The sequence below is a fragment of the Podarcis bocagei genome (genome assembly GCF_964188305.1).
Source record: "Podarcis bocagei genome assembly, chromosome: 2".
Classification (NCBI taxonomy): Eukaryota; Metazoa; Chordata; class Lepidosauria; order Squamata; family Lacertidae; genus Podarcis; species Podarcis bocagei.
The window spans coordinates 20,589,061-20,604,591 of NC_138126.1; the positions used below are offsets into that span (position 1 = coordinate 20,589,061).

Consider the following 15,531-nt stretch of genomic DNA (forward strand, 5'->3'; position numbering starts at 1 on the left):
TGCCACATCCCCCTGCCACATGGGTGTGGCATGACACATCCTTTAAGAACCACTGGTTTAGAGAGAGGGGTCCACTGTCTTGAATGTATCACAGCCCAAATTACAGGGCTCCCAGAATTCTCTTGGGGAAGCCATGTCTGTTTAAAGTGGTATATTACTCTCTGTTCCTCCACCAAATGTCATGGTGTGGATGTGGCATTGGCCTGATCAACTTAGAACTCTTCCAGTATTCTTAACTTTTGTACAGAAGGCTATGTTCGGGCTATGCAAAATTCATAGGTTTCAACAGGCACACCCCATAGGCCAGTGTTTCCCAACCACTGTTCCGCGGCACACTAGTGTGCCGCGAGATGTTGCCTGGTGTGCCGCGAGATGTTGCCTGGAGGGAGGCGGGCGAGTCGGGCGGCGAGAGGCGGGGCGGCGGCGGCGAGGAGAGGCCGCCCAGCGCGGGGCTCTCGCCGTCTGCCTGCCTGGCTGCCTGCGAGCTCGGCGGGCAGCGCCTCCGTCCGCAGCGCCCGCCTCGCGGCTCTCATTCCCTGCCCCTGCCAAAGCTCACCCAGCCAAGCCGCGCTCTCCTTCCTGCCTCGCTTTGCTGCCTCCTCCCCCCCACCCCCAAAGCTTGGAGGTTCCCCGGCAAGGGGGAGGGGGAAAAATTGAAACTTACACTTTCGTGCGTCCCTCCCGGCGTGACGCTGCGCGCTGACGTCACGGGGCTGTAATGGTGGTGTGCCTTGAGATTTTTTTCATCAAACAAGTGTGCCTTTGCCCAAAAAAGGTTGGGAAACACTGCCATAGGCATCTGTCTCCGTCCAGGAAATGGGGAGGCATTATTACAGAACAGGGACATGTTCCAGCAAGGCAAAAGTGCTTGAGGAGGTTGCAGAGCATGGCGTGGCCTCAGCAGTGCGCCAAGGGCTAGGCAGAGAGGGCTGGTGGGCTGAATTTGGCCCCCGAACCTGAGAGTCTGTGCTCTGTCCTTGGGATCTGCTTCCTCTCCCCCCCCCAATAATCTTTATTAGTTTTTCAATTAGATGCTCCACATACACATATTGTTTTACATTTATACTTGCTCTTCAGAGCTGACTTCCCTCCTTCCTTCTTCTGGTTTTTTATATCACATATAATTTTATCGCATTATTTTCTTCCATTTCATATATTGTTATTCATTGTCCTCGGGTCCAGTATTGGACCACTTTGACCGGATATCTCCAGCCGATGTGGACAGATTCCTCCAAGCTGGAAAGCCCACCACCTGTCCTCTTGACCCGTGCCCGTCATGGCTGATTAGAGCGTGTCCAGACGAGGTGCGGGGCCCCCTGGGGGATATCATCAATTTGTCCCTTGGCACCGGGATATTCCCAGGGGAACTGAAGGAGGCGGTGGTGCGTCCGCTCTTAAAGAAAACATCGTTAGATCCCTTAGATCTATCCAATTACCGCCCGGTCTCGAATCTTCCATTCCTGGGTAAGGTGATTGAGAGAGCGGTTGCTGAACAGCTTGGTAGGTTTCTGGATGAAACATCTGCTTTGGATCCATTCCAGTCCGGCTTCCGTGCTGGTCATGGGACCGAGACGGCTCTGGTCGCCCTAACAGATGATCTCCGCAGGCAGCTGGATCGAGGCGGGTCGGGGCTGCTGATTCTTCTAGATCTGTCAGCAGCCTTTGACATGGTCGATCACGAACTCCTGGACCACCGCCTTGCCGACGTGGGGATCCAGGGCACAGTCCTTCAATGGCTGCGCTCGTTTCTCTCTGATCGGGGACAGAGGGTGGCGCTTGGGGGGAAATTGTCATCGCGTCACTCCTTGGTGTGTGGAGTGCCTCAGGGTGCGATTCTCTCCCCGATGCTTTTTAACATCTTTATGCGCCCCCTCGCCCAGCTTGTCCGGAGTTTTGGGCTGGGCTGCCATCAGTATGCTGATGACACCCAACTCTATCTGTTGATGGATGGCCATCCTAACTCGGCCCCAGACACACTGACCAAATGTCTGGAAGCTGTGGCTGGATGGTTACGTGGGAGCCGGTTGAAGTTAAATCCTTCGAAGACAGAGGTCCTCTGGCTGGGGCGGGACGATATGGGATCGAGGGGGCAACTCCCATCTCTTGCGGGGGTGCAATTGGTGCCAGCACCGTCCGTTAAGAGTTTGGGTGTAATCTTCGATACCTCCCTTTCTATGGAGGCGCAGATTACAGCTATAACAAAGGCGGCATTTTTCCATCTCCGCCAAGCTAAGCAGTTGGCCCCTTATCTCTCTCGCCCTGACCTAGCCACTGTGATCCACGCGACGGTCACCTCCAGACTGGATTATTGTAACTCGCTCTACGTGGGGCTGCCCTTGAGACTGACCCAGAAACTCCAGCGGGTGCAGAATGCCGCAGCGAGACTCCTTACAGGGTCTTCGCCGCGGGATCACATTCATCCGGTGCTATACCAGCTGCACTGGCTCCCGGTGGAGTACAGGATCAGGTTTAAGGTGCTGGTTTTAACCTTTAAAGCCCTATACGGCCTAGGACCCTCGTACCTACGGGACCGCCTCTCCTGGTATGCCCCACAGAGAAACCTACGGTCTACAAATAATAACACCCTCAAGGTCCCAGGCCTCAGAGAGGTTAGGCTGGCCTCAACTAGAGCCAGGGCCTTCTCGGCTGCAGCTCCAACCTGGTGGAATGCTCTGTCACAAGAGACTAGGGCCCTGCGGGATCTGACATCTTTCCGCAGGGCCTGCAAGACAGAGTTGTTCCGCCAAGCTTTTGGTCAGGGCGCAGCCTGACTCCCTCCTCTGGCAACCTGCACAGAATTTTGTTTAATCGGTTGCCATCAATTTGATTTTAACTAATTTTATAATGAAATATTTTTAGAATGTGTTATTATTTGACTGTTATTTGGTTGTTGTTAGCCGCCCTGAGCCCGGCTCAGCTGGGGAGGGCGGGATATAAATAAAATTTATTATTATTATTATTATTATTATTTTCCATATTTGTCCATAGTGTATCCATAAACAAATAAGTCCTCTTGTTTATACAATTCTTGTTGTCTGTCTGTATTCATTTACCACTACTGTTAGTTATATTAGTTTCCTTATACATTTTGCTTCTTATTATTTTCATTAGCTATCACTTTTCTTAATCTTTCCTGTTATGAGGTTTGTTTCCAATTCTACGGTGGTTTTACTATTTCATCTTATCTTTCCTATATACAACATAAATTTCCCCCATTCTTTTTGAAATGTTTCCTCTCCCTGTTGTCGAATTTTCCCTGTTAGTTTGGCTATTTCTGCATATTCCATTACCTTCTGTCGCCATTCTTCTACTCTTGGTAATTGCTGCTGTTTCCAAACCTGGAAACAGGTTTGGGATCGGCTTCCTCTTTATGTTGTCTTTTTTTTTGGGGGGGGGGGACTATGCTATTTCTGGTTCTGATCTGGCATCAGGGCACTGTGTTTAGCAGCAGGGCAGTTGCTGAGTTCTGCATTGTGGTCTTTCGGTGTCTTGCAGGAAAAGAATGCAAGGCTATAAAGTTCTGTGGGTTCCAGGGTCCGATCATGCTGGGATTGCCACTCAGGTGAGAATAATAATTACATACACATTTTATTTATACCCTGCCCTCCCCAGTCAGAGCCGGGCTCAGGACGGCTAACACCAGTAAAATTACAGTAAAAACATAATAGGGGGAAAAAACCCAATTTAAAATACAGGTTAAAATGCAGCCTCATTTTAAAAGTAGCCCATAGATCAGAACCATAAGAGGAGGGAAACATAAGGGTCAGACTGAGTCCAAACCAAAGGCCAGGCAGAACAGCTCTGTCTTGCAGGCCCTGGGGAAAGATTTCAAGTGCCGCAGGGCCCTAGTCTCTTGCGTTCTACCAAGTCGGGGCCAGTACTGAAAAGGCCCTGGCCCTGGTTGAGACCAATCTAACAATCTTGCAACCTGGGACCTCCAAAATGTTGTCATTTGTGTACCTTAAGGTCCTCTGCAGGGCATACCAGGAGAGGCGGTCCCAGGAGCATACCAGGAAAGGCTCCTATTGTGTGGTTCCCCATTCCTGACACGGAAGTAAGTCCCACTTTACCTGATGGGACTTGGTTCCTAGCACGCTGTCTTAGGATGGTAGCCTTAGAGGGGGATGAGTGTAGGGTTCTAGTAAAGTTTCCTGCATGGGCTGCATTCAGATTCCCGTTGTTTTCTACTGTTGTCTGGCCAGGCTGTGGTGGAAAGAAAGATCTGGAAGGAGAGGGGAGTCCTCCGAAAAGAGCTCAAGCGTGAGGAATTCCTCCAGGAGGTCTGGAACTGGAAAGAGGAGTGAGTATCCGAGGGACTCAGGCCATTTGCCTTAAATGAAGGTGGCCCTGTTTAGGGAAGTTTTTTAATGTCTGATGCTGTATTGTTTTTAATATTCAGTTGGAAGCCACCCAGAGTGGTTGGGGAAACCCAGCCAGGTGGGCGGGGTATAAATAATAAATTATTATTATTATTATTATTATTATTATTATTATTATTATTATTATTATTATTATTTATTAAATGTGGGATAGGGGGCGGTCCAAGGATAGATTGAGGAGTGTGTGGAAATTACATAAAATGGAATGTGCTTAAGCTTAAGACAAGAGCAGGTTTGCTTCTTGCATAGCAACCAAACAGAAAAACCTCCTTCTTGTTCTTCCTTTTACCTCTGTACATAAATGGTTTGTTTTTGTTCTGCTTTTTCTCCTGAGATCAGGAAAGGGAACGAAATATTCCAGCAGCTGAAGGTGATGGGAGCCTCATTGGATTGGGACAGAGTCTGTTTCACCATGGACTCTGTGAGTAGCAGATTCTGAAAATGCAAATGTGGTTTGTATGTAACGACGTGTGTTATAGGAATGTCAGTCTGTGGTTGATTTCTTTGGTTGCTGATGCCCTATCAAGTTCTGCTTCTTTTGTACTGTCTCTACGTGAAACAAGAAAGATATAAATAGGTAGCGTTTTGGAAATTGCAATTGTAAATACAGTGGCACCTTGGGTTACAAACACTTCAGGTTACAAACTCGGCTAACCTGGAAGTAGTACCTCGGGTTAAGAAGTTTGCCCCAGGATAAGAACGGAAATTGCGCGGCAGCAGCGGGAGGCCCCATTAGCAAAAGCGCGCCTCAGGTTAAGAACGGTTTCAGGTTAAGAATGGACCTGGAATGATTTGAGTTTGTAACCCAAGGTACCACTGTATGAGCAATGCTGTTACAGTTGCCAGAACAACATATCTTTTTCTTTAACCTCTTCGTTAACTTTGTTGTATTAAATCTGAATATAAATAAAGGTGTGTTCTAAGGGGAAATGGTGGACGAAAATAATTCAAATTTCCGTGGACTTCAAGTAATTTGCAAGCTGATGCAGAAACGGGTTCAGACTGTGGCTTCCGTCGTCGTTGCTGCTGCTGCAGACTGGCTATAGCTGCCATCATTGTTTCTTTGCCTTCTTCCACCATTACCACAGCTCTTTCCTTCTTAGGGCTTCTCCCAAGCGGTGACCGAGGCCTTCGTGCGACTGCACGAGCAGGGCCTGGTGTACCGGGAGAGGCGCCTTGTGAACTGGTCATGCGCCTTGCGATCGGCCATTTCTGACATTGAGGTGAGTGGGAGGAGTCTGGCGGCACACGGTGCCTGGGAGAAGGGGGTGCTCTTTAGGACCGAGGTGACTCATGGATGGTGTCTCTGGTAGGTGGAGAACAGGCAGCTCAAAGGACGGACGGAGCTCTCTGTGCCCGGACTCCAAGGCAAAGTGCCGTTTGGGGTCTTGGTGACATTTGCCTACAAAGTGGAAGGAGAAGATGGTGAGTTAACAGCGGCAAGATGTCGTTCCTATTGTTTATTTTTGTATCTTTAATTTAGATCTTGTGATTTACATTGAAATGGTTTGGTTTGGTTGTGTATCTTTGAATGTTTTATCTTCAGTCGTAGCTTGGAAGTCGAGCGGAATCCATTCCGGAAGTCCATTCAACTTCCAAAGCGTTCAAAAACCAAAGCGCGGCTTCCGATTGGCTGCAGGAAGCTCCTGCAGCCAATCAGAAGCCCTGTCGGATGTTCGGCTTCCAGAAGAACGTTCGAAAACCGGAACAGTCACTTCCAAGTTTCGATTGTTCAGGAGCCAAAATGTTTTATAACTAGGCTGTTCAAAAACCAAGGTATGACTGTATTGTGTTATGACTACGTTTGTTATTTTGTAATGGTGTATTTTTTATGTTGTAAGCCACCCTGAGTTGTGGAAAGTTGGCCTACAAATAGTAGAATCATGGAGCAAAGAGGAAGCTGGTAATAACCTAGATATGAACTTGAATGGGGACAGTTTAAGGTCAGCTATGTTCACTGCTATTTTTAGTCTTTTGATTTTGAGTTTCCATCTGTTTCAATCGTGCTAGCCTCTTTCAAGGCCTTCCTTTACATATAAACAAACGGAAGGCTGTCGTCACATTTGCAATCCTACCCTTCCTCCTAAGAAACTCAAGGTAGCCACACTGGGGGCGAGGTGAGCCTGCCTGCTTTTTAACCTTGCAACAGCCCTGAAAGGTAGGTTAGCGGAGAGATTTTGGTTCAAGATCACTGTGCTTCACAGCTGAGAGATGTGAAGGAGCCTTATCTCCCTGGTCCAAGGCTTTGTCTGCAGCATCGAATGCTGTCGGGTCCAGGTTGAGACACGCTATCTTTTCATAGAAACGGAAGATACTCTTCTAGCTGTTTTTTACAGGAAAAGTCAGTTCTTGGATGTTTCAGTTAGCAACCTATTGAGAAAGAAAGCCACAGAATCTCTTACAAACAAATGGTTCTCTTTTGTTAATTAACGGGAAGAGATGCGGCTCGGCTATTGGGCAGGATAAGAAGGCAGGCCAAGATTTTGCTCAGTTGGGTTAAAGGAGGCCTTATGGTAAAAGGGTGGGTAAACAATCCAGTGGGTAAATTAAGGCAGCTTAAATGGTCATCCCCATTCCCCTCACATGGCTACATGCTTCTTCTTTTTTAATCTTGTGTGCTGACGAGCCCCACAGGAACGCTACCTTTCTGACTAAAACACCTTTGTTTCCCCCCGTCTGGTCTCTGCTTCCTTTGACTGAGGGCAGGCGAGGAACTTCCTGTGGCCACAACCCGTCCAGAGACCATGTTGGGAGACGTGGCAGTCGCTGTCCATCCGGATGACCCACGGTATAGAGTAAGACTTCTCCGCCCTGTTCTCCCTTCCGATGGGGCCATGGAACTGTAGTTTCAGGGGCACAGCACAAGTAGGAATGCCTGGACTCAAAGCATAGCAAGGCCCAGATTGAAATTCATATTGGCTGGCAGAGGCCTTGGGGGAAGTAGATGTGAAACCTGACATGGGCAGCCTGTGACAGATTAATTTCATGTAGCCCACAAAAATGGGGTACAGAGGAGAGGGAAAGAAAGTGAGATGGAGTGGAATAGAGAGCTGTATAATCCTGCAACCCATCATTGACAGCAGACCTGACTAAATTTTCCTGCGAGTCATATTATTTTAATATTCTGTTGGAAGCCACCCAGAGTGGCTGGGGAAACCCAGCCAGATGGGCAGGGCATAAATAATACATTATTATTATTATTATTATTATTATTATTATTATTATTATTATTATTATTATTATTATGAAAACAATTTCCCATTCAGACTGTGTGGCTCAATTTGGCTTAGATGCTGTTGTGCTGCAAAATCTCTACCTACCTTGGGTTGTAGCCCTGTGAGTCTCTGTGTCTCTCTCTTGCTAGCTCAGTGGTAGAATCAGAGTATTGTTTTGCCCAGAAATAGAAGGAAGAAAAAGTCCCCAAAAAAGGAAGATTGGATAACCAAGATGATGGGCTATGCCGAAATGGCAAAAATGACTGTGAAGATCAGACACCAAGCTGATGAGAAATTCAGTGAAGAGTGGGAAAATTTTATAGAGTACAGTCAAAATGATGTCATGCGCATGCGCGGAAGCGGTGAATCGTTGCGGGTTGCGTTCACTACAGGATGCGAACGGGGCTCCGGAACGGATCCCATTCGCATCCAGAGGTACCACTGTATCTTAAAGATCACTGTAGATATTTAAAAACATTAGGAAGATGGTTATAACACTTAAAATGTAACAAGGCGTAAGTTGAAAATAGATATAAAAGGAATTTGGAAAAATGTAGATTCAGCAGAAAGAATAGAAATGTTTTGGGAAATGGGGCGGGGAGCCCAGGGATTCAAGTGTTAAAAAATGGGAAATGATTTAAAGTTAGAGAACATTCTTTAAAGTTAGAGAACATTCTTTTTTTTTAAAAAAAAGATTTTTTTAAAAAAAATTGAAAAAAGAATCAGAATTTTAGAATTGGAAGGGACCCCCCGAGGGACATCTAGTCCAACTCCCCTGCAATGCAGGTGGATCAACTGCACTGCCTGCAGAAGGCCCCAAGTTCAGTACCGGGCATCTCCAGCTGGGAAAGACTCTTGCTTTAAAACCTTGGAGAGCCACTGCCAGTCTAAGTACTAAGCGAGAAGATTCAGTGGAAGGAAACTTCCTATGTTTCGATGAATCTGGGTGTGCAGATCAGGCAGTACTAGGCAGGAGGGATCAGTTACTGTGAAGCAGCTGCCCTGCTCACTGGGGTGGCCGGAAGTATTATTGGTAGCATATTGGAACTGTTTATGTGTGGGACTCTCCCACCACCACCAAAGGGGAGCTCCTTTGAATTTTCTCTTTCTTGAGAGCTGACCGCAGTGTGACCTGGTTTGTCTTTCTGGGGTTTTTTTGCCAGCACCTTCACGGCAAGAGACTCTGCCACCCGTTCACCGGCCGTCTCCTTCCTGTCCTTACCGACCCCTTTGTGGAGCAGGAGATGGGCACAGGTAGGCCTGCTTTGTGGAAGCTGGATGTTTCTGTTGTTGCAGTCAATAAAGACAGACACGGGTTCTCCGAAGAAGGTCGGAATTCATTTAGCTGCACGGAGTCCAGCGAGATGTTTCTCAAATGCTGAGCACCGATTTTTCACTGGGGGGCTGCCATTTATAATGAGCAACAAACAACTTCTTACTGGATTAAAAGGTAAAGGGACCCTGACCATTAGGTCCAGTCGTGACCGACTCTGGGGTTGCGGTGCTCATCTCGGTTATTGGCCAAGGGAGCAGGCATACAGCTTCCGGGTCATGTGGCCAGCATGACTAAGCCGCTTGTGGCAAACCAGAGCAGCGCATGGAAACGCCGTTTACCTTCCCGCCGGAGTGGTACCTATTTACCTACTTGCACTTTGATGTGCTTTCAAACTGCTAGGTTGACAGGAGCAGGGACAGAGCAACGGGAGCCCCGTCACAGGGATTTGAACCATTGACCTTCTGATCGGCAAGCCCTAGACTCTGTGGTTTAGACCACAGTGCCACCCGCTCCCTTAGCTTACAGGATTACTCAAGCGAAAAACCAGATCTTTCCTCAAGCGGCAAAAAGCAGAACTTTTCTAGTCTCTCTCTCCACCCCTATCCCCCCTGTCTGCCCAAGCTGCCAGCCTGTGCAAGTTTCCCCAAACTGTTGTCTTGTGCAAATTTTAAAACAGACGAGTCAGCTAATCCCTTGTGACTGTCTTTCTGGCCTAGATGGCTTACACAGCACTTTCTGCTAGTCTCCAGAGTGGGAGCTGTTGGAGGAGACAAGTCTCCTTTCAGTGTGATGAACAGCGGCGTCCGGTGTGGGGTATCTGTTCTCAGAGATGCCCCTTCTCACTTTTTCTCACTGCAGGGGCTGTGAAGGTGACCCCAGCGCACAGCCATGCCGACTACGAACTGGCTCGGCGGCACAGCCTGCCGTTCATCTCGGTTATTGCGGAAGATGGCACGATGACGGCCGAGTGTGGCCATTGGCTACAGGTAAGCTTGGCCTTTTAAGGTGGCATCCATGCAAGGTTCCGGTTGCTCGGAAGACTGCAGCAAGAGCCATTTGCAGTCGCCGCCAGATCCCTCCGCGTTGGGGCTGACCCAACTGATGTAGCTTGCCAAAGATGGCAGATTCGGAGGCACTGTTAACTGGAAGCAGTTGTTTGATTCTTCAGTGTGGATGGATTTCTTACATGAGAGGTGACATTTGGATTTTGTGCCCCAATACCAAAATGTCTTAGATGGGGTCTGTCAATAATAATAATAATAATAATAATAATAATAATAATAATAATAATAATATATTATTTATACCCCACCCATCTGGCTGGGTTTCCCCAGCCACTCTGGGTGGCTTCCAACTGAATATTAAAAACAATACAGCGTCAGACATTAAAAACTTCCCTAAACAAGGCCACCTTCAGTTGTTTTTTAAGGGTAAACCAGTTGTTTATTGCCTTGACTTCTGCTGGGAGGGCGTTCCACAGGGCAGGTGCCACTACCAAGAAGGCCCTCTGTCTGGTTCCCTGTAACCTCACTTCTCGCAGTGAGGGAACCTCCAGAAGGCCCTCAGAGCTGGACCTCGGTGTCCGGGCTGGATGATGGGGGTGGAGACGCTCCTTCAGGTATACTGGGCTGAGGCCGTTTAGGGCCTTAAAGGTCAGCACCAACACTTTGAATTGTGCTCAGAAATGTACTGGGAGCCAATGTAGATCTTTCAGGACCGGTGTTATACGGTCTTGGCGGCCACTCCCAGTCACCATGCGCATGAAAAAAGAACCCCAGCAAAACCTATGTCGTAATAAAACCATTAATTAGTGTACTTTCCCATGTATAAGACTAGGTTTTTTTCTTTTGAAGTTATGCTTAAAAGTGTGGGTCGTCTTATACATGGATAGTGTGTAGGGTGGACATTTGATTGGTTGCTGTCAGCGGCTGTTGGTCGTGTAATTGGTTGCTGCGTCAAGGGCTGGTGTTGATTGGCTGACGCTGCAGCAATTGGGTGGGCGATTGGCAGCTTCTGCCAGTGAGGTGAGATTTTCAGCAACCCCTCTAAAAAAGCTCAACAGCCCTGTGTCATCTCCCCCTTAAAAAGCTCAATAACTCTGAGCCACCCCCTCTCCCGTTTTCTTAAATTTGAGTCCCCCAGAATAGGCGGCGTCTTATGCATGGGGGCGTCTTATACACGGAAAAATACGGTATAATTTTTTAAGTTAGCACAAGACACTGGGTGATAGGAAAGGTGTTCCCCTTTCAGGGGCTGCATAGATTCCTGGCCCGTGAGAAGGTGTTGTCTGCTTTGAAGGAGAGAGGACTCCATCGGGGGGCCAGGGAGCATCCCATGGTGCTTCCACTTTGCAGGTAATGGTAGAATTATTATTTTTTATACCTCTCCCCTCCCCCCCCCAGCCATCCTTCAGTTTCATCTAGCTGTCTTTATTGTGATGGTGATGGTGATTAAAGCCCTGCTGAAACAGGGTGCTGTACATTAGGGGTGGGGGGTATCCCAGGTCCTGGGGAACAAATGCAGCCATCCAGTTTTTTGGGGGGAAGGGTGGCAAGTAACATTTTTGCCATTGTAGTCGCATACATGAATAAACTTCTATACGTCTTGGGTAGTGTCAGGGAACTGACATCGGAGCTAGAGGCGGAGGGAAGGCTCTCAAATGATGCTGGAGCAGGGCCCAGCAGGGAGAGAGGCAGCTCCGCAGATGGGGAAGCAAATCAGCGCAACACCAGGGATATAGAGGGGCTGATGGGGGAATCGGTGAGAGGGCTCCAGGACTCTTCACCGGACACCAGCGGGGAGAGTAAGGGTCCTCCGCTACCCACGCCCACCCTGCGCAGAAGACTTCCGCGCAGAGAGAGTAGGAGGAGACTGGGTGTCAAACAACTTTTATGTTGGAAAAGATTTAAGAAACGCCCACTGACAGATTCTGCCAGTGACTGAGGCAGTCACCATGAGAAGGGGCTGTGTAGTCAGAAAGTTTTAACAAGGCAAATTAGCCGAGAAAGGCACCAGTTTACGCACGAGTAACTCATACCCATTACAGGTAGTTCTGTCCCTATAATTCCCAAAAGGAAAAAAAAGTCCCAGCGAAAGAAGAATGGATACAAAAACCTGTGGAATATGCAGAAATGACGAAACTTACCAGGGTGGGGGTGGGGTGGAGGAAAGAGAGAAATCAAGATAGCAAACTTTTAAATAAAAGAATGGAAATGGTTTATTGAATATTTACAAATCAACTGTAAACAGATAAGAACATTGGGAGGATAATAACCTGCAGTTTTATAAGAGTATGTATTTAAAGCAGATGAATAAGTGAGCAAATTAAGTTAATTTGAATATGCAGAAAAAGAGGGGGAAGGAGGTTGAGTTTTGAAATGTTAAAATGAATGTAAAATTTTTGAAATGTATAAAACTGAAAATCATAAATATATTTTTAAAAAATGCAGTCATCCAGAGCTCACTCTCTCTCTGGTCCCTGCAAACAACTGAGAATGTATTGCTCCTTGGGGCTGAGGCTTTTTATTATTATTATTGCGTATGCTCCACCTATGCCCACATCCCTATATAAATAGCACTAACATCCTGAGGCTGGAGGATTTTAGCTTTGCAAGGTGGAAGGCATCCTGGGAATCGGAAGTGACCCTTTGTTCTCTCCCCCCCCCCAACTCCCACCCTTCACAGCCGCTCTGGGGATGTGATCGAAACCCTCTTGAAGAACCAGTGGTTTGTCCGATGTGAAGAAATGGCTCGTGGGGCCTTGGAGGTAACTCCCCAAACGCTTTAACATTGCTAGGATAATCTGATACAGCCCACATTCTAAGACTGGAACTATAAGGGTGGGGAGCATGCATGCGTTAGACTGCAGAGATCTTTAGAATTGCTATATAATTTTATTTATTTATTTATTCATTCATTCATACATACATACATACATACATATATACATACATACCTCGCCCAACTGGCTGGGTTTCCTCAGCCACTCTGGGCGGCTTCCAACAAAATATTAAAATTCAATAACCTGTTAAACATTAAAAGCTTCCCTAAACAGGGCTGCCTTCAGATGTCTTCTAAAAGTCTGGTAGTTGTTTATCTCTTTGACATCTGGTGGGAGGGCGTTCCACAGGGCAGGTGCCACTACCGAGAAGGCCCTCTGCCTGGTTCCCTGTAACATGGCTTCTCGTAGGGAGGAAACTGCCAGAATGCTCTCAGCACTGGACCTCAATGTCAGGGCAGAATGATGGGGGTGGAGACGCTTCTTCAGGTATACTGGGCCAAGGCCATTTAGGGCTTTAAAGGTCAGCACCAACGCTTTGAATTGTGGCAGTGTGAGACAGCACAAAGAGTCCCGCTAACGCAACAGTACTTGCCCCCTTCTCCTCCTCTGTGATGCCTCCTTAAATCAGCTCTTTGAATTCGGGAAAGTCCCCAGAACAGCTCGTGGGGGGAGGAGAGGAGAGATTGGTCCATCCGACAAGCAGAAATGCTTGCTCTGATGGAATGATCACATTAAAGGTAAAGGGACCCCTGACCATTAGAGCCAGTTGTGACCGACTCTGGGCTTGCGGCGCTCATCTTGCTTTACTGGCCAAGGGAGCCGGCGTACAGCTTCTGGGTCATGTGGCCGGCATGACTAAGCCACTTCTGGCGAATCAGAGCAGTGCACGGAAACACTGTTTACCTTCCCGCCACAGTGGTACCTGTCGAACCCTAACCCTAACCCTAACCTTCTGATCGGCAAGTCCTAGGCTCTGTGTTTAAACCCACAGCGCCACCTGCGTCCCAATGATCACATTACGTGATGTTGAATGCCACCCATGGAGTTACTGGTGATTATTAGTCATGATGGCTAGATGCCACTTGCAGAATCAGAGGCAACCTTCATCTGAACTTCAGTTGCCAGAGAACCAAGAGTGGGGAAGTGTTTTGGTTTGACTCGTCGCCTGCTTGCATGTTTCCTGGGGGCATCTCATTGGTTACTAAGAGATAGAAAGATGCACTTCTCCACATAATAATAATAATAATAATAATAATAATAATAATAATAATAATAATAATAATAAATTTTATTTATACCCCGCCCTCCCCAGCCAGAGCTGGGCTCAGGGTGGCTAACACCAATAAAACCACAGTAAAAATATAATAGGGGGGAAGGGGGGGGAAACCAATTTAAAATACAGGTTAAAATGCAATTTAAAATGCAGCCTCATTTTAAAGTAGCTGATAAATCAAGGTATCAGCTTGCCCTGAATTCGGTTAACCAGGTTTATCTGTTTCTGCCCTAAGGCTGTGGAGTCCGGATTCTTGAAGTTGACCCCTAAATTCCATGAGAAAAACTGGAGGACTTGGCTCTCGAATACCAGGTAAAATAAGGGAGGTATGCCTCTTTGATCACCTGTGTTCTTCTTTTCCTCCTTCCAAGACTTGACGTATCTCTTAGGACTGGCCAATCAGGACTCATATGCGTGAGAGCCCGTTCAAGTAACAGCTTCCCCTATGCTGGACCATTGAACACTGTGTTACTCTCTCGGGCTATTCATTCATCCAGCCTGTATTGTTTACTCTGAAAATAAATTTGTGGAGTGCTTTCAGGTGCTCCGCTGTCTTGAGCAGGATTTTTACCCATCACGAATATACCTGGGGTGCTTTTTTTCTTGGAGATGACCAGGATAGAGCTTAAGGCCTTCTGCATTTAAAGCATGTGCTCTTTTCCCAGAGCTGTGGTCCCTTTTCCTGTTCCACCTTCCCATTTCAGCTCTCTGGCACCCTATCTGCATAACCTAGCAATTCTAAAATATAGATGCACTTTTGCAAGATTGAATGTATTGCCCTCGGCTGTACTTCAGGGACGATTCCTACAGATTCCACACAAAAAATGCTTATGTCCCTGTGGAGATGGCAGTCCCGAATCAGTAGCGCATGCCCTTCTGGCTTGCACTCTTTATAAAGACTTGAGGACTGAGATTATCACCCCTCTCTTATTGTCCATTCCGGGTTGCCCAACCACTGTGTCTTTTCTTCTGACAGATCAAGATGAGCAAGTGACAGCAAAGGTTGCGAGGTTTTTAGCTGGGGCAATCAGAATAAGATCCACCTTTTGACTATTGATTCTAAACCCCTAAATGTATTTTATATACTTGACTTTTTATTTCTATTCTTTGTCTATTGTATTGTTGTTTTACTGCTATGGCTGATGGCTGACGCAAATAAAGATTCATTCATTCTTTCCTGTTGCTGAAGTAATGAAGAGGGATTTTGACTGCAATTCTATGGCCGTTGGGGTGGGCTGGCAGCACTTACCTCACCTCCTGTTGCCCGCATTAGTGTGTTTGCACCGCACCTACCTCGCTGCCACCTCTCCCTCTTAGTAAGCCAGTGTGGTGTAGTGGTTAAGAGCGGTAGTCTCGTAATCTGGTGAACCGGGTTCGCTTCCCCGCTCCTCCACATGCAGCTGCTGGGTGACCTTGGGCCAGTCACACTTCTCTGAAGTCTCTCAGCCTCACTCACCTGTTTGTTGTGGGGGAGGAAGGGAAAGGAGAATGGTAGCCGCTTTGAGACTCCTTCGGGTAGTGATAAAGCAGGATATCAAATCCAAACTTCTTCTTCTTCTTCTTCTTCTAAGCGGTGACACTGGTTATGGGTCGCTGCCCCCTGGGTG

General features: G+C 47.4%; 1 protein-coding gene across 3 annotated transcripts in view; it reads left to right on the forward strand.

The window, feature by feature from the left end:
* The window catches only part of VARS2 (valyl-tRNA synthetase 2, mitochondrial), a 37,950-nt gene that overhangs the window by 5,368 nt on the left and 17,051 nt on the right, over nt 1–15,531 (forward strand). For all 3 annotated transcript variants that reach the window (XM_081181811.1, XM_081181812.1, XM_081181813.1), the window contains 11 exons: nt 3,496–3,562; nt 4,203–4,300; nt 4,719–4,800; nt 5,483–5,602; nt 5,693–5,804; nt 7,086–7,174; nt 8,758–8,848; nt 9,729–9,856; nt 11,121–11,224; nt 12,555–12,636; nt 14,160–14,236. In XM_081181811.1, coding sequence (XP_081037937.1) covers nt 3,496–3,562; nt 4,203–4,300; nt 4,719–4,800; nt 5,483–5,602; nt 5,693–5,804; nt 7,086–7,174; nt 8,758–8,848; nt 9,729–9,856; nt 11,121–11,224; nt 12,555–12,636; nt 14,160–14,236 — 1,050 coding nt within the window. The remainder of the gene's footprint in view (nt 1–3,495; nt 3,563–4,202; nt 4,301–4,718; nt 4,801–5,482; nt 5,603–5,692; nt 5,805–7,085; nt 7,175–8,757; nt 8,849–9,728; nt 9,857–11,120; nt 11,225–12,554; nt 12,637–14,159; nt 14,237–15,531) is intronic.